At 38.3% G+C, this 19,228-nt stretch overlaps 1 protein-coding gene across 2 annotated transcripts in view; it reads right to left on the reverse strand.

Annotated features, from left to right (window-relative positions):
- Positions 1-283: 283 nt before the first annotated feature.
- The window catches only part of LOC126161922 (uncharacterized), a 270,341-nt gene continuing 251,396 nt past the window's right edge, over positions 284-19,228 (reverse strand). For both annotated transcript variants that reach the window (XM_049918094.1, XM_049918095.1), the window contains exons 12-13: positions 10,213-10,468; positions 284-1,989 (exon numbers count right to left, since the gene is read on the reverse strand). In XM_049918094.1, coding sequence (XP_049774051.1) covers positions 1,873-1,989; positions 10,213-10,468 — 373 coding nt within the window. In that variant the 3' untranslated portion in view covers positions 284-1,872. The remainder of the gene's footprint in view (positions 1,990-10,212; positions 10,469-19,228) is intronic.

A 19,228-nucleotide genomic window follows, 5' to 3' on the forward strand; every position in this document is an offset into this window, starting at 1 on the left:
CACCAGCAGATAACAGTAGCAGTGTTGTAGCAGAAAATTAAATGGAAAGCATGATCAATATAGCATCAATCACTTCATCACCTAAATCTTTCTTTGACTTCTGTTCATTTACATTCATTCTCATTTGATGAAAATCACAATTTCACTACTGTTGAACGCAAATGTCAGTGTCTCTCTGATATCCACAGTTTTAATTTTTCTGCTGATATCTCCTATTTAGGGAATGAAAATAGTTATTGTGCAGCAAGTTCATTAGACAGGAATAAAAATAATAACAAATGTATTCAGTGACATTTGTGTCTTTACAGTTTTGGTAACAATTTATGACACACAAACTTGCAATTCATGTAAATACAGTACTGATTATTAAGTCTTAATACAGCAATTTTAACAAAATGGATCCTGAGTATTACCAAATGCAGTATTATTAACTTCAGTATAAAAATGTTATCATACAGCAAAGTATGCTGTGTAAGCATGAATGTTTTAGGTAATTTACATTGTCAGTACATTTCTGGAACATTATTAATCTTATAAATGTCTCAAAGTTGCATACCTCTGCCACTGTAACACAATTGTTGATGATTATCATGATGATAACAACAATAATAATAATTAATAAATAATAGTAATAATTACACATACAAAATTAGGAAACAAGTATACTCCATGGCATATGGGAATATATCAACTTACAAATATTCAGACATACATATGCTGCTTTGTGGTACTTTTCTCCATTATTCTACTTACAAACATTATTCCAGCCTTATGAAATATAAAAATAGCTTTCTTCAACTCCTTTGACAAATCTTGCCTGTTTACATTTCTTCAAATTTCTATTTCTAAAATAACTTTTTAAGCTAGTATCCACAGTATACACACACACCATTTTACAGGAGGAAAAAAATACTGGCAACATTAAATCAAAATAATCAGTTTTTTTAAAGACATGGAATGACTAGCATAGCTCCTTACAACCGTGTTAAATTTCCATATAAAAATGACAGTCTGGCAGGTTAAAACTACACAACAATAACACATATAAATGGTACCTGACTTTTGTATTTATTTTAAACTTAAGTAAGTCATTTTTTCATAAATAACTGTACACTGACTAGCATAAGAAAGGCAAGCAACTTTATAAAACAAAGTAAATGCCATTGTAGGAATTCTCTTATCAAGTATCATGAACAACTCAATGTTCAAATTTAAATGAAATGTGGAATATTTGCATTGTACAGAACCTGTCATTAATGACAAAGATGGTCTGAAAGGAAGCAAGGAAGTGTTATGTGTCACCTTGAGCTTTTAATAGCTAATTAAATATTAAAAATGTGCACCAGTTTAGAAATTGGCAAGACATTTGACTATTTCTGGTGCTGAACATATGTTTCCATTTTTATATATCACATTGGTTAACAGATCTCATTGGTGTAAGACAAATATTTGTTATTAGAACTACACAATATCAAAACAGTATCACTGTGCAACATTTATTTTGATTTTGGTCTCTTACTGACTTCATGTAGTTAACACAGAACATAAAAACACTTACCCTCTACTTGCAGATTATAGACGTAGATGCACATATCTGTTGAAGATATGTGCACAACGCAATAAAGGATATATGAGAAAAGCAAAGATCTGAACTCACAGCGCTCTCACTATTTCAGATTGAGGCTGAATATCTGCTTGGGACTGACAATTTCTTCAGTAGTTTGTCACTCATCAGTTATGCTTGTATCACTTCCACTACAAATTCACACACAAAAACAGGAAAAATATATCATAGATGGAGTCATTAAAAGAAGGCAAACTGTTTTAGTACCCCTTCCAAATAATAGCATGTGTGGACAATATTAAACATTTTCAATGCTCATTTGGTTGTCGAAGTTTGCAGTAACAGTACTTGCTTAAATGATGGTCAGCACTGCTTAGGCAGGAAGCGGCACTCCCATAACGATTTATGCGGCTGACATCTTCAATCTGCAGGAACAATGGGAAAAATTGAGTATCAAGAATTTTTCATGAAATAATTTACAAAATTATTCATCTTTTTTAGTTGAATAGAGGTCATATTGGATGTTACTACATAAAACATTGCTATAAAAATGTACAACTGAATGAGAATTCATAACCTGTATATCCTGGTAACTCATGAGTATCTGAAGTAAAAAAATTTCACATATCAAAAAAAAGAGCAATATCAAATTGTGCAACACATGAAACTATGCTCTAACAGCACGGGAGAATGTTAAATGAACTTAAAGCTCTTTAACAGATACGAGGAGCAAAAATATTTGGATACATATTTATTTTATATAATTCTCTGTTTAGGCCTACATTTATTCTGTTACAGGAGTGTTACTGGCAAGGGGACCTTACAGACCAGCCCTCTTTGATTTTCTTCATATTTATAAGATTTGGAGGTCCAATATCCTGAAGCAGTATAATGAAATTAGAAAAGTCTTTGAAGATTGCAAGTTTTCTGAGCTTTGCTATGTACAAAATTACTTTGATCTTATTAATGTAGTTTCTGGTTGCTGCGGGCGTAGTGTAGAAGTCTAATGATTGCAAAGTCACTGGTCTGAACCTCATTAGTTGACTTGTTCTTTTTACTTTCCTTATTTATTGACAAATGGAAACTTTAATTAATAAATACTGAATCATAATTTCTTAACAAACATACAATCATTGTATTTTTAGTTATTGGTTGTATTAATATAATTAAAATTTGATGCATATATGTAAAATGCCCTTGCTGTTAAGATGAAAAAATTATATGTATAAATGATACTGTTCAGTCTCTAGAAATCAAGTGTCTATTTTCTATTGACGTTTGGTATTTTTGTGCCAGTTTTTAATACATTAAGAATATTTGCATCATCTTATGTTTATTAATTAAAAAATTATGATTCAATGTTTGATAACTAATATTCCACTTGTTAGTAAAACTATAACTTTAAAATATATAATTTTAAAAAAGTATATAAGACAAACAATCAGTCAGTCAGATGTGCACCAACAACTTTTATTATGAAAAGTATAGATTGCTACTCACCACATACAGAAGAAGGCTTTGTATCACAATGAAAAGATTGCTAACCATTTAAGCTAACAGACAAAAAACATTCACAAACATTTGTGGTTATCATACTTTCATACTACTCAGCTACCTTTATACTTAAAGCTTGGAACACCTTTTAATCTTCAAAAGTGATTTTTTGAGGTCTTTCTGGGGCAGGGGATTGCATTCTACTGTTGTAAGGAAATTGATGTCCAGGCACTGACTTTCAAATCCTATACATATGACAAAAATCAAAGAGGTCCCGTCTGAAAGATCCCCTTGAGAGATAAGAAGTTTAGTGAGTTATCATATTTCTGTACAATCCTACTTGCACAGAGGTCTAATCTAATCAAAACAATCAAAACATTTGTATAGTCCACAGTGACACACTGCGGCCAATGCTCTAAAAGCACTACAACAAAAACCATTTTCTTATGTAAAAAGAGTTTCCCTGGATCAAATTCTATAACTAGAAAGAAACGGCATCACTGAGAAAAACATTTTTTATGTTATAAATTGTTTGTTGTAGTGTAGACTAGCATGACAACCAATAACCTATAAACAAGGAGCTAACAACAGCAGGTAATTTGCATCTGAGTACAGAACATTTTTTGAGATGATCTTGGAAAGTGTGAGTATGACCTAACTCACAACAGTTGACTTTGATAAAGGGCATGCTGTAATGGCGTCTTAGCTTTAACAAGCTTCACAATCATTAGTATCTATTAAATGACCATTTATTTTGTATGAAGCATTTCACTGTAAAGCGTAGGATGTTCACACTTCATCCAAGAGTGGGACATAACAAATTTGTAACGCTGATTAGGCAAACATTTCTGGTACAAATCATTCGCTGCACATTGTTAAAAAAAGGTACTAGTTAGCAGATGACATACTTTTGCTTGCTCACTGGCCCAATAACATTCTCATTTATGACTTCAGTGGGTACACCAACATCATTCTTGTTCCAATGAATAACAGAAATAAGTAGCCTCTTCTGAACAATTCAGCTTCCTATTACAGGTGATCAATGTCCCTGTCTGGTTATGCCACCTTCCAAGGGAACACTTGTATCACTGGACATTGTGGCTTTGGTGAGATTATATTTTAGGAAACCTGAGGTTGCTACAGACTGCACCATGAAAACTATGGACAACATTCATTTTATTGCTACTCCTTTCATAAATGATATCTTCTCCCAGGATATGGCATTTTCTGTCACGACTGTTTTCAATGCCAAATGACCAAACATATGCTAAGGAAGTTTGAGACCCATGCTGATTTGCCATAATCAAAAATGCATGGGATGTCATAGAAGATTAGTTCAGAACACACTAATAAGCTTGTAATCTACCGAAATAGCGTGACCTATGTATGGCCATACAGTGTCATCTACGTCCCACACTACCATGCACTCCATCATCTGGAAACTTTTTGCATGCCAATGTGGGAATAGGGGTGCTATAAGGTATGAGATCAGTGAACACATGTCAGCTTGTTGTTTCATCTGAATTCCACTCGTTACAAAACTTGTACCAATATTCTCCTCACAACACATAAAAGACAATCAAACCTCTTTATCCTAAGTATCGCATTGTTCCTCCTCCCAAATCCTACAGCCGTCTTCTAGTTGTTTCTTCTCATGCCTGAAATCATGCAAAGTGATAAGACACATGTCAGCTTATGCTTCAGCTCTGACTTCCCCACTACCAGCATGTAATAAGTCATTTCAAATGTTAAATGAAACTTTTTGCTCCTGTCAGATACTTATCAGACACTTAAAAACGCTAGCAACAGTCATTTCAAAATTATTTGAGAACCCGATTTTTATGCTACTACATGGAGAGGCACTTTATACCCTGTTTCTCTCTCAGTCTTATAATGTCAGTTACACATAACACTGCATTCTTCACGCATTCATTAAGCTGAAGCGTCTTTATGCTATTGAATATATTTTGTTATTCTTAACAACATCATGTAATACTGTCTTCTGCAAACCAACATACATGATCTACATCTACATCTACATCCATACTCCGCAAGCAACCTGACGGTGTGTGGCGGAGGGTACTTTGAGTACCTCTATCGGTTCTCCCTTCTGTTCCAGTCTCGTATTGCTCGTGGAAAGGAAGAGTGTCGGTATGCCTCTGTGTGGGCTCTAATCTCTCTGATTTTATCCACATGATCTCTTCGTGAGGTGTACATAGGAGGGAGCAATATACTGCTCGACTCCTCGGTGAAGGTATGTTCTCGAAACTTCAACAAAAGCCCGTGCTGAGCTACTGAGCATATCTCTTGCAGTCTTTTCCACTGGAGTTTATCTATCATCTCCGTAACGCTTTCGCGATTACTAAATCATCCTGTAACGAAGCATGCTGCTCTCTGTTGGATCTTCTCTATCTCTTCTATCAACCATATCTGGTATGAATTCCACACTGGTGAGCAGTATTCAAGCAGTGGGCGAACAAGTGTACTGTAACCTACTTACTTTGTTTTCGGACTGCATTTCCTTAGGATTCTTCCAATGAATCTCAGTCTGGCATCTGCTTTACCGACGATTAATTTTATATGGTCATTCCATTTTAGATCACTCCTAATGCCTACTCCCAGATAATTTGTGGAATTAACTGCTTCCCGTTGCTGACCTGCTATATTGTAGCTTAATGATAAAGGATCTTTCTTTCTTTCTATGTATTCACAGCACATTACACTTGTCTACATTCAGATTCAATTGCCATTCCCTGCATCATGCCTCAATTCGTTGCAGATCCTCCTGCATTTCAGTATAATTTTCCATTGTTACAACCTCTCAATATACTACAGCAATGTTCGCAAAAAGCCTCATTGAACTTCCGATGTTATCCTTAAGGTCATTTATGTATATTGTGAATAGCAACGGTCCCATGACACTCCCCTGTGGCACACCTGAAATCACTCTAACTTCGGAAGACTTCTTTCCATTGAGAATGACATGCTGCGTTCTGTTATGTATGTGGTGGATTGGAATAATTTGATCCATATCTGTTTCTCATAAACCATGTCAAGGGGAGGAGAGATTCTAGAACTTGAATAAAAGCAGATGTGAATATAAATGATATTATCTGAAATATGGAATGAGAAACCAATAGAAAGTGTAAAACCTGAAAATAAGGAAAGCAGATAAGAGAACAGGGGCAATGTGGTAATAGTAGCATTGTTAGAAAATGAAAAACACCGAAAAAGGCCAATAATCGAATGGACCATTACTGGAATTTTCAGCACATTCACGAAAATGATTTAAATGTTAAGGCAAATTTCTGTCTGAAAATTCATTTTTGATGTTTGTGTAGCAGAACTGGAGAAGATAAAAAAAGTAAAAGGTGTAGAGGGACACAGAGAGAGAGACAGAGGAATTTTTCACAAGCTCAGAAGGAGAACGTAAGGTTCAGTGTGTGAACAGTCTGTGGCGATACATTATGAAGGTAAAAACCATTTCAATATTTTCTGGACAAGACTTTGAGAAAGCACTGAGAACCCATGTTGAGAAGGTCTTACCAAACTTTAAACCCAATTTCTCCATTATTCAAGTCCTTGCCATTACACTGTGTAGATTTCATATTGCAATGCTTAACCACACAATTATTGGAATCCACACTCCATAATACAATGGTTAAATTTTTTGACAACTAATCACTATAAATGACTGAATCAGATCTTTCTACAGACAATATTGCTAAAAAATACAAGTCACAGAGTTAAACTAATGAGATATAATGAAACTGTGATGTGACTTCAGCTGCAAACTAACTGGTTATAACTCCAGAAAAGAGCCATAAGAATCATAACCAAAAATGGAAGTCAAACTCCTTGTAAAGATCTGTTCAAAACACTGGGGATTTTAACTGCTCTGTGTGAATACATTTACCAGTCAGTTGTACACATCAAAAATGACACTGGTAATTACTGCATAAATAGTTGTCTGTGACCATGGAACAAGAGCTAGACTCAACTTACATTTGCCAAGAAAAAATAAACATAAAACTCAAAATAGCATTTGCTACCAAGGGATAAAACTATACAATAAATTACCAAAAGAGATAAAAGAAATTGCAAAAATACACTTATTTAAAAAGGCAGCTACAAAGTACCTGTTATACGAGGTGCATTCAAGTTCCAAGGCCTCCGATTTTTTTTCTAATTAACTACTCACCCGAAATCGATGAAACTGGCGTTACTTCTCGATGTAATCGCCCTGTAGACGCACACATTTTTCACAATACTGACACCATGATTCCATGGCAGCGGCGAAGGCTTCTTTAGGAGTCTCTTTTGACCACTGGAAAATCGCTGAGGCAATAGCAGCACGGCTGGTGAATGTGCTGCCACGGAGAGTGTCTTTCATTGTTGGAAAAAGCCAAAAGTCACTAGGAGCCAGGTCAGGTGAGTAGGGAGCATGAGGAATCACTTCAAAGTTGTTATCACGAAGAAACTGTTGCGTAACATTAGCTCGATGTGCGGGTGGGTTGTCTTGGTGAAACAGCACACGCGCAGCCCTTCCCGGACGTTTTTGTTGCAGTGCAGGAAGGAATTTGTTCTTCAAAACATTTTCGTAGGATGCACCTGTTACCGTAGTGCCCTTTGGAACGCAATGGGTAAGGATTACGCCCTCACTGTCCCAGAACATGGACACCATTTTTTTTTAAGCCCTGGCGGTTACCCAAAATTTTTTTGGTGGCAGTGAATCTGTGTGCTTCCATTGAGCTGACTGGCGCTTTGTTTCTGGATTGAAAAATGGCATCCACGTCTCATCCATTGTCACAACCGACGAAAAGAAAGTCCCATTCATGCTGTCATTGCGCGTCAAAATTGCTTGGCAACATGCCACACGGGCAGCCATGTGGTCATCCGTCAGCATTCGTGGCACCCACCTGGATGACACTTTTCACATTTTCAGGTCGTCATTAAGGATTGTGTGCACAGAACCCACAGAAATGCCAACTCTGGAGGCGATCCATTCAACAGTCATTCAGCGATCCCCCAAAACAATTCTCTCCACTTTCTCGATCATGTCGTCAGCCCAGCTTGTGCGAGCCCGAGGTTGTTTCGGTTTGTTGTCACACGATGTTCTGCCTTCATTAAACTGTCGCACTCACGAACGCACTTTCGACACATCCATAACTCCATCACCACATGTCTCCTTCAACTGTCGATGAATTTCAATTGGTTTTACACCATGCAAATTCAGAAAACGAATGATTGCACGCTGTTCAAGTATGGAAAACGTTGCCATTTTAAGTATTTAAAACAGTTCTCATTCTCGCCGCTGGCGGTAAAATTCCATCTGTTGTACGGTGCTGCCATCTGTGGGATGTATTGACAATGAACGCGGCCTCATTTTAAAACAATGCGCATGTTTCTATCTCTTTCCAGTCCGGAGAAAAAAAATCGGAGGCCTTAGAACTTGAATGCACCTCGTACAATACATTTTATACATTGAAGGATTGCTTAGATAAAACAGAGTAGGGGTTTGGTAAAAAAAAGTTATACAAATATATAATAATAATGATTATAAATCATCCAACATTCCACATAACACCTTTTTTCCTTCTTTTTCCTTTTCTAGAAAAACTTACTCCCAAGCTATGCATTGCACAATACTAACACCTCTTCCTCTTTCTGAGGTCAACGTCTCACTCATTATAGAGGGATGCTGACTCAGTTTTTCAGGATAGCAAATGGGAAGTTGTGGTACAGAAAATGGCCCAGAGATCACCAGTGTGTGTGTGTGTGTGTGTGTGTGTGTGTGTGTGTGTGTGTGTGTGTGTGTGTGTGTACGCTTAATGAGTGAAGTGTTATGAAACAATGTGTATAGTGTGTGCAGTGACTGATAGTGAGATACGAGTGAACAGTGTAGCATTACATTATTTAATATGTTATTAGCAAAAAAAAATTGTTGTACACCAGGAGTAAATCTAATGATTGTTTCTAACTAGAAGTCTGTAAATGTATGTGTATATGAATTATCTTATTTTAAATTGGTCTAAACTTGTAAATACTTTGACACGTCCTATATCCTTGTAAAAGAGATCTACAAATGAATAAAGCTGCTGCTGCTACTACTACTACTACTACTACTATTACTAATTTTACAGGTTTGTGATGCAACTGTGATGTACTTTGGTAATGAGCATAGTTTCTTGTCATGTAGCCTCTAAATGCCAGTGGGAAAAGCCCCAACTTTTTTATTTTTTTAATGCTCAGTTTTGTAATAAATCAATATACCTTAGCAGAACTGAGTGCAAGGTGGTACAATGATTAAGGCGCTGACCTCATATACAGGAGGAAAGTGGTTCAAATCCTTATCCAGCCATTCAGGTTTCTTTCTTTTCCTCGGGAAATATGAACATACCTTAAACATGATCTGGTGGGGCCATCATTGAAAGTTAACTTAAAACCAAACTGTTAAAAGTTAACTTAAAACCAGATGTTTTCTGTATTTCTTCACTGATTTTTTTTATGTCTTGTGCACTGCATATTACATTATCCTTACTGCAGTGTTATTGTTACAGTGTCTATCAGTTCTCCATAGCAACACTTAGTACAAAGGTTATTCAGTTTTGCCACAGCTGGAAATTCTACAAACTATTTACCTTAACCAGGAAATTCATTTGGGTGAATGTAGAAGTCTCTAAGAGAAGGGCCTCATTATAGAGGCATTTTATAAGTTTCAGAGTTCCCACTCTCCTTTCTTTATAAGAAATTTGATCAGGAAGGCCAATAGTGCCATTCCATTATGTTTCAGGCACAGAGTGGAGCAGCATTCACTCAGCGAGACAACCTACTGTACAGTAATAGTGCCTTGAAGTTAAGTTTTAGTTTTTAGGTATTGGAAAGTTGGTGCAGGACTTCTACACTACTACACTACTTTTCAAGTTAGAGATAACCAGATCTCTCCTCTTACATTCTAAAACGATAAGTTCCACTTCATGACTGTTTGGACATTAGAGGATAAGTATCCGACAAAACAATATTTTTCCTTGTAGTCGGTATTATGCAACACACTAAAAAGCTAAAGAAGACCATAATAAATTTGAAAAGTTTCATTGCACTTCTTAAATTTATCAGAGGAAAAAACAATTCATGCTACTATTTAAAACACTTACTCGAATGGTAAAGCTGTCTTCTTGTATATTGTATCGCATGGAGACTTCGAAAAGTCCATTTCCTGGCTCTGTTGAAACCTTTAACTGATATATTTCATGTGAATGTCGTGTTTTTGCTGAAAGATCTGGAACAAACCCATCTAAATCTGCATTTTTTCGGAAGTGCAGCAAATTATGATTTGGTACAAGGCGAGCAGCCCACTGCACATGTTCAAGATGTAATGGTGAACACAAATGACGCCGTTCACTGGTAAACCTGCAAAATAAAAGTAAAATTGGTTACCTTTCTAATTAATTGTCAAAAGTTTACCTAATAATGACTGTTCCCTGGATAGTATGAGAAGTTATTTCCTTGAAAAATTCATTATTTTCCATATTAACCACACTGACTAACCCTAATACAAATTAACACATTAGAAATATTCCTGCATTGTTAATTACATCCACATACATACTGCACTAGCCACCATATGGAACATGGAGCATGCGGAAGGTGTTACATACCACTAACAGTCCTTTCTTTTCCTCTTGCACTTGGAAATATAGTAAAGGAAGAATATCTTCTATAACCCTCTGTACGAGCCCTAATTCTTCTCATCTTATACTCGTGGCCCTTACGTGAAATGTTCATCGTCGGCAGTAGGGAATAACAATATTAATGTGCTGACAGTAAACTGCAGGAGTGTCTATAGAAAGGTCCCAGACCTGATCTCATTAATAAATGGTCACAACGCCCATATAGTACTAGGGACAGAAAGTTGGCTGAAACCAGACGTAAACAGTAATGAAATCCTAAACTCATATTGGAATGTATACCGCAGAGACAGGCTGGACAGTGAAGGGGGGAGGGGCGTGTTTATAGCGATAAGAAGTGCAATAGTATCGAAGGAAATTGACGGAGATCCGAAATTTGAAATAATTTGGGTGAAGGTCACTGTTAAAGCAGGCTCAGACATGGTAATTGGATGTCTCTATAGGCCCCCTGGCTCAGCAGCTGTTGTGGCTGAACACCTGAAGGATAATTTGGAAAATATTTCGAGTAGATTTCCCCACCATGTTATAGTTCTGGGTGGAGATTTTAATTTGCTGGATATAGACTGGGAGACTCAAACGTACATAATGGGTGGCAGGGACAAAGAATCCAGTGAAATGTTTTTAAGTGCTTTATCTGAAAACTACCTTGAGCAGTTAAACAGAGAACCGACTCGTGGCGATAACATATTAGACCTAATGGTGACAAACAGCCCCGAACTATTTGAAACAGTTAACGCAGAACAGGGAATCAGCGCTTTTGACAAAAAGCGGATTTCAGAGTACCTGATGGCTCAACACTAAAGTTTTGTCCCAAGTACAGATAGTGCTGAGGATCAGTGGACAAAGTTCAAAACCATCGTACAATATGCGTTAGATGAGTATGTGCCAAGCAAGATCGTAAGAGATGGAAAAGAGCCACCGTGTTACAACAACCGAGTTAGAAAACTTCTGCGGAAGCAAAGGGAACTTCACAGCAAACGTAAACATAGCCAAAGCCTTGCAGACAAACAAAAATTACGCGAAGCAAAATGTAGTGTGAGGAGGGCTATGCGAGAGGCGTTCAATGAATTCGAAAGTAAAGTTCTATGTACTGACTTGGCAGAAAATCCTAAGAAATTTCGGTCTTATGTCAAAGCGGTAGGTGGATCAAAACAAAATGTCCAGACACTCTGTGACCAAAATGGTACTGAAACAGAGGATGACAGACTAAAGGCCGAAATACTAAATGTCTTTTTCCAAAGCTGTTTCACAGAGGAAGACTGCACTGTAGTTCCTTCTCTAGATTGTCGCACGGATGACAAAATGGTAGATATCGAAATAGATGACAGAGGAACAGAGAAACAATTAAAATCACTCAAAAGAGGAAAGGCCGCTGGACCTGACGTGATACCAGTTCGATATTACACAGAGTACACGAAGGAACCTGCCCCCCTTCTTGCAGCGGTGTACCATAGGTCTCTAGAAGAGCGTAGTGTTCCAAAGGATTGGAAAAGGGCACAGGTCATCCCCGTTTTCAAGAAGGGACGTCGAACAGATGTGCAGAACTATAGACCTATATCTCTAACGTCGATCAGTTGTAGAATTTTGGAACACATTATGTTCGAGTAAAATGACTTTTCTGGAGACTAGAAATCTACTCTGTAGGAATCAGCATGGGTTTCGGAAAAGATGGTCGTGTGAAACCCAGCTCGCGCTATTTGTCCACGAGACTCAGAGGGCCACAGACACGGGTTCACAGGTAGATGCCGTGTTTCTTGACTTCCGCAAGGCGTTCGTTACAGTTCCCCACAGTCGTTTAATGAACAAAGTAAGAGCATATGGACTATCAGACCAATTGTGTGATTGGATTGAAGAGTTCCTAGATAACAGAACGCAGCATGTCATTCTCAATGGACAGAAGTCTTCCGAAGTAAGAGTGATTTCAGGTGCGCCGCAGGGGAGTGTCATAGGACCGTTGCTATTCACAATATACATAAATGACCTTGTGGATGACATCGGAAGTTCACTGAGGCTTTTTTCAGATGATGCTGTGGTGTATCGAGAGGTTGTAACAATGGAAAATTGTACTGATATTCAGGAGGATCTGCAGCGAATTGACACATGGTGCAGGGAATGGCAATTCAATCTCAATGTAGAAAAGTGTAATGTGCTACGAATACATAGAAAGATAGATCCCTTATCATTTAGCTACAAAATAGCAGGTTAGCAACTGGAAGCAGTTAATTCCATAAATTATCTGGGAGTACGCATTAGGAGTGATTTAAAATGGAATGATCATATAAAGTTGATCGTCGGTAAAGCAGATGTCAGACTGAGATTCATTGGAAGAATCCTAAGGAACTGCAATCCGAAAACAAAGGAAGTAGGTTACAGTACGCTTGTTCGCCCACTGCTTGAATACTGCTCAGCAGTGTGGGATCCGTACCAGATATGGTTGATTGAAGAGATAGAGAGGATCCAACGGAGAGCAGCGCGCTTTGTTACAGGATCATTTAGTAATAGCGAAAGCATTACGGAGATGATAGATAAACTCCAGTGGAAGACTCTGCAGGAGAGACGCTCAGTAGCTCAGTACGGGCTTTTGTTAAAGTTTCGAGAACATACCTTCACTGAAGAGTCAAGCAGTATATTGCTCCCTCCTACGTATGTCTCACGAAGAGACCATGAGGATAAAATCAGAGAGATTAGAGCCCACACAGAAGCAAACCGACAATCCTTCTTTCCACGAACAATACGAGACTGGAATAGAAGGGAGAACCGATAGAGGTACCCAAGGTACCCTCCACCACACACCGTCAGGTGGCTTGCGGAGTATGGATGTAGATGTAGTGTTTTGCAGTGGGTCTCAAATGCTGGTTTTCAACATTTCCTCAACAGTGCCTTGTAGAACAATGTTGTCTTCCATCCTGGGATTCCTGTTTGACCTCTAGGGATTCCCATTTAAGTTTATGAAGCATTTGTGTTACACTTGTGCGATGATCAAACCTAAAGGTAACAAATCTAGCAGCTCACCTCTGTATTGCTTTGGTGTCATCCTTTAATCCAGTCTAATGGGGATTCCAAATGCTCAAGCAGTACTCATGAATGGGTCACACTAGTCTTCTACAGAAAAACCCCTATTTTATGTTTTCGTGCATGCCAGACTAAAAAAACGCAAAACCGAAGAAAATGCAGAATCAAGGAAAATGTAAACCCCCTCCCCCAAACACGAGCAAAAACACACGTAATTGGCATATACGAGGGTGGTTTGAAAAGTTCTCAGAACGGAATAGAGAAAAAGTACTTATATCAATGAAACATTTTTTTATTTTTCGATATAGTCTCCTTGTAGATTAATGCACTTGATCTGACGATGTTCCAGTGCCTTGATCCCATCTCAAAAATGAGTTTCCTCCAGGCCTGTAAATAGTTGTCTACGCTGGCTATCAATTCTTCATTTGAAGTGAATCTTCGTCCACCAAGAAAAATGTTCAGTTTTGGGAATAGATGGAAGTCTGATGGAGCCATAGCAGGTGAATGAGGTGAGTGTGGCAACAGTTCATACCTTAGTTCATGTAACTTTGCCATGGCAACGGCACATGTGTGCAGGCATGCATTGTCTTGATGGAAGATGACTTTGTTCCTTGCCAAACCTAGCCTTTTTTCTGTGTCTTTTGTTACAATTTGCCCAGAAGATTAGCATACTATTCTCCAGTAATTGTTTGCCCAGTAGGGAGATAATCTACAAACAGAATCCCCTTCGCATCCCAGAACACTGATGCCATGACCTTTCGCACTGAAGGAATTGTCTTTGCTTTCTTTGGTGACGAAGAATCAGCATGTTTCCACTGCTTTGACTGTTGTTTTGTCTCATAGTTGTGCACCCAAGTTTCATCTGTGGTCACAAACCAGTGCAAAAAATTTTGTTCATTTCTTCTAAAATGGGCCAAACATTGTTCTGATATGTCCATTCTCATGCGTTTTTGATCCAGCATCAAGAGTCATGGCACCCATCTTGCAGATATTTTTTTCATTTCTAATTCTTCAGTTAAAATGTGATATACCCTTTTACATGACATCTGGCATGTGTGAGCACTTTCAATCGGTGATCCTCCATGACCACACATCTTGGCCAACCACTGTGCAGATCATCATCTAAGCTCTCCCAACCAAATTTAAATTCATTTGTCCACTTGGCAACAGTTGAATATCAAGGAGCAGAGTCACCCAGTTTCTGGAAATCAGCATGAATGATCTTTGCTTTCATACATTTCTTTATGAAGTACTTAATCACTGCTCGAATTTTTTCCACCTTTGCACATTACTACGCGGGAATAACAACAGAGCCACATCATTGCCACAGCTATCTTCCAAGAGCACTGACATGACACGTGTTTACAGACAACAGTCCAATGAATATCACATGAACAACTCGTTGTGCTAGCACTGACCTCTCGTGGTGATACCAAGAACTTTTTTAAATCACCTTTGTATGATTAAAAATTGCAATCCTCTCCAATACTTTGTATAAAATCTAAGTGAAGGAAATTAAATGACAATACAAAGTTTATATAATAATTCGTGTTAGTGAGTTTCATCATTTCTTAAGAAGTCACAGATGTGTAAGATCAAGTAAAAATTCATCAAAAACTTTAAATTGGTGTGTGGATACAAGACAATCAAGCTATTTTCTAATATGCTGTGACCACAAATTATACATTCAGAACATGCATTTTTGAGAGATCTTCCTTTGTGCTCACCCAGAAAAAGCAAAAATTGATGAACAAGAACTAAACCGAAAACATCACACCAGATAAGTGGTTAAACCATAAGCAGAAATTCAGACATCTGCTTAATGACACACTTTGTCACCATTGCTGTTACTGTTTAATGCTTTTCTTATAAGCTGCATTTCATTTGCTCACCACTGCTGAAGTATTATTTTAGGCTTGGCGAGAGGAACGGAGATGTAAAAAAATGAGTTTACTTCTCCAGTTGAAATTACGAGCTAATTAGAAGGCAGCTAAGTTAACTTCTGTACACTGTGTAAAATGTAAAGTTGAAAGAAAGCTCAGGTCCTACAGTTTCGCTTCATGCCCTCTGTCACTGCTGCCACTCTTTAACGATCTATGGTATGTGTGGTACAAAGTATATATGTGAGTAGTGAACGTAGTTGTTAGAACTGTACTTTGTCAGATTTGAACACAAGTCTTTAAAATGTGCTATCACAAAACCCTTGTTCTATTTCCTTGGGACATCTCTGCCATAGCACACCATCTGCACTAGAAGTATATTTTCAGCACTTCACAAAATGCTTGTACTCCTACCTGCACTCCTGTCATTGAATCGCCACTCTCCCTCTCCACACATCCAGTCGGTGAGCTCACTTTACATGTGTTAGTGTGGTGTGGTAGCTGTGCTGGCTTTTGGGTGACTTAGTAAGCTGCCAGTCAGTGAGAGTTCATTAGCCAGAAATGGGCAACATTTCCTTGATTCTGACTGAGTACATTTCTCGAGACTCACTGTTTAAATTTGATGGGTTGACAATCGATTTTGTTGCTGAATACAGTAAATCAGAATTACATGCAAAAAGATGAATCTGAGTTATATGTGGCACAATAAAAGACGGTGGCTGGGCCCATTGTCATATATTGGCTTGGTCCGGAAAACTTTGCTTAGACTGTCTTGTTTTTTCACTACCACTGCAACCTAGCATTAGTTTTACCATAACTGCACAGTGAAGCTAAATGTTGCAAGTTGTGTTGGCAACACCAATCATGGATTATGTCAGCATTTCCTCTCTCGCGTCTCACTTCTCCACAATGGCCTTAAACAGACCTTTATTTCCGCCACCACCCATAGTGCGAACCATCTGGCTTTTGTGCTACTTATAACTCATTCAGTTACATCAAATGTCAATAGGAAGAAAATGTGACAAAGTCAAGTGAGACGTCGAGTAAGAACTTAGAATCAAGGTAAACCTTACTAGCAAGAAATGTAAAACTATGGAACTTTTAGCATTGATCTTAAAGGCTTTTCACAGGGGCTAACAATTTATGGTGTAGAATCGTGAAAAATGTAAAATCAGATAACTTAAAATTGTAATTCCACTGTATATGCCATCTACTTTATAGATGAGCTACACCTCCCTAAGACTCGGCCAAAGAACCGAAGTCGATCATTTGCCTTTCCCATTACAAACCTTACATTCTCATGCTGTATCATATTGCTTTGCAACATCATGTGTCAAGTAATACATTACTAATGCTGTATTCAAACATTAGAGAATTGTCTCCCCTACTCATCTGTGTTGCCTTACACCTTTCTACATTTAGAGCTAGCCAACTAGAAATTGTCTCCCCTACTTATCTGCATTGCCTTACACCTTTTTACACTTAGAGCTAGCCAACTAGAAATTTTGTCTAAGTCATCTTGCATCCTGCTATAGTCACTCAATGAAGAAACCTTCCTGTACTCCTCAATGTCATCAGAAAACAGCTCTCCCTGTTCATCACATCATTTATGTACAAAGTGGATAATAGCAGCCTTAACATACTTCTCTGGGGTGCTTCTGATGATAACCTTGTTTTTGATGAACACTGACAATTTATTGGGTTCTACTATGTAAGAGATCTTGAGCCACTCACATATCTGGTAGCCTAACTCATATGCTCAGACTTTAGTCAACAGTCTGCAGTACTGCCCCGTGTCAAACACTTTTGGAAAATCTAGGAATATAGAATCTGCCTGTTATTGTTCATCCATGATTCACAGGACAGCTTGTGAGAGAAGGGCAAGCTCAGTTTCACATGACCTCTAAATTTGTGGCCAGAAGTTTCCTGTCTCAAGGAAACGTACAGGGTAGGAGGGAGGTGGGGGGAAGGGAGGGGGAGGAGGAGAGATTCACTATGTTACGTCATTGCGGTCTTCAGTCCAAAGACAGGCTTGATGCTGCTCTCCATGCCACTCTATCCTATGCAAGCCTCTTCATCTTTGAATAACTAGCTTACTGCAACTTACACCCTTCTTAATCTGCTAACTGAATTCACCTCTCCATCTCCCTCCACAATTTTTACCTTCCCCCACCAAACACACACTCACACACACACACACACACACACACACACACACACACACACACACACACACACACACACTCTTCCCTACAATATTAAACTGCTGATACCTTGATGTCTCAGAATGTGTCCTATCAGCCAATCCCTTCTTCTAGTCTAGTTGTGCCATAAAATTTTTTTTCTCCCCAATTATATTCAGTTACATGCTCTATCTATCTAATGTTCAGCATTCTTCTGTAACATCACATTTCGAAAGCTTCTATTCTCTTCATGTCTAAACTGTTTATTGGCCTTGTTTCACTACCATACATGGCTACACTCCATACAAATACTTCTGGAAAATACTTCCTAACATTTAAATCTATACACAATGTTAACAAATTTCTCTTATTCATATACGCTTTTCTTCCAATTGCCAGTCTGCATTTCATATCCTCTCTACCTTAGCTATCACCATTTATTTTGCTGCCCAAATAACAAAACTCATCTACTACTCGTAAGTGTCTCATTTCCTAATCTAGTTCCCTCAACACCGCCTGATGTAATTCCATTACGGTCCATTATCATTGTTTTGGAATGCAACACTTTTTTTCTTGGCCCATTTCAGTTGAAAAGATGCAGAATTTGTTGTGGGACATTGTCGAGTATCCCTGCTTTAGTCTTTATAGCTTCACAAGTTCCGATAGGTGGCGGCGCTATACATAGCGTTCCAAATGGCACCTGTAACGTAGGTACATTTCAAGCAGAGAGCTGTCATTGACTTTCTTTTGGTAGAAAATCCAAGCATTGGCAGGTACTCATAGACACTTGTACAATGCTTACAGAGACCTGGCAGTGATCAAAAGCACAGTGCATCATTGGGCGAGACATCTGTCATCACTGCAACAAGCTTGACCAAACCTCTCCAATCTCATGCATGCCAGCTGATCTGTGCTCCCCCAGGAAAGTGAAGAAACGACTTCAGCACGTTCATCACTACAAATATGCAAATGAACTTCTCCTTCTCCATGACAACACAAGGCCTCACAGAAGTCTGCGCACTTGACAGGAGCTACAAAAAGCTCCATTGGACTGTTCTTCCTCATACGTCTTACAACCTGGATAACACACCTTGTGATTTCCATCTGTTTGGCACAATGAAGAATGCACTCCACAGGAAGCAGTACATGGATGATTGGGAGGTTATCCATCCAACAAGACATTGACTCCATTGTCAATCAGTAGAGGGCTATTTGTAATAACTTCAAGTTGAACAAATATATTTCAAGGAAGACGCAATACATGAAAGTCACAGATCAAGTAAACAGAGTAAGACATGTGTACACTTTAACAGTCAAATCATAACTGAGTCCAAGTCTAGCGGCCACTGACTGGCTGGCCGCTTAGGTGGCACTGCTGCTGCATGACTGGCAGACAGCGCCGCATGT

This window comes from Schistocerca cancellata, chromosome 2 (genome assembly GCF_023864275.1).
Source record: "Schistocerca cancellata isolate TAMUIC-IGC-003103 chromosome 2, iqSchCanc2.1, whole genome shotgun sequence".
Taxonomy (NCBI): Eukaryota; Metazoa; Arthropoda; class Insecta; order Orthoptera; family Acrididae; genus Schistocerca; species Schistocerca cancellata.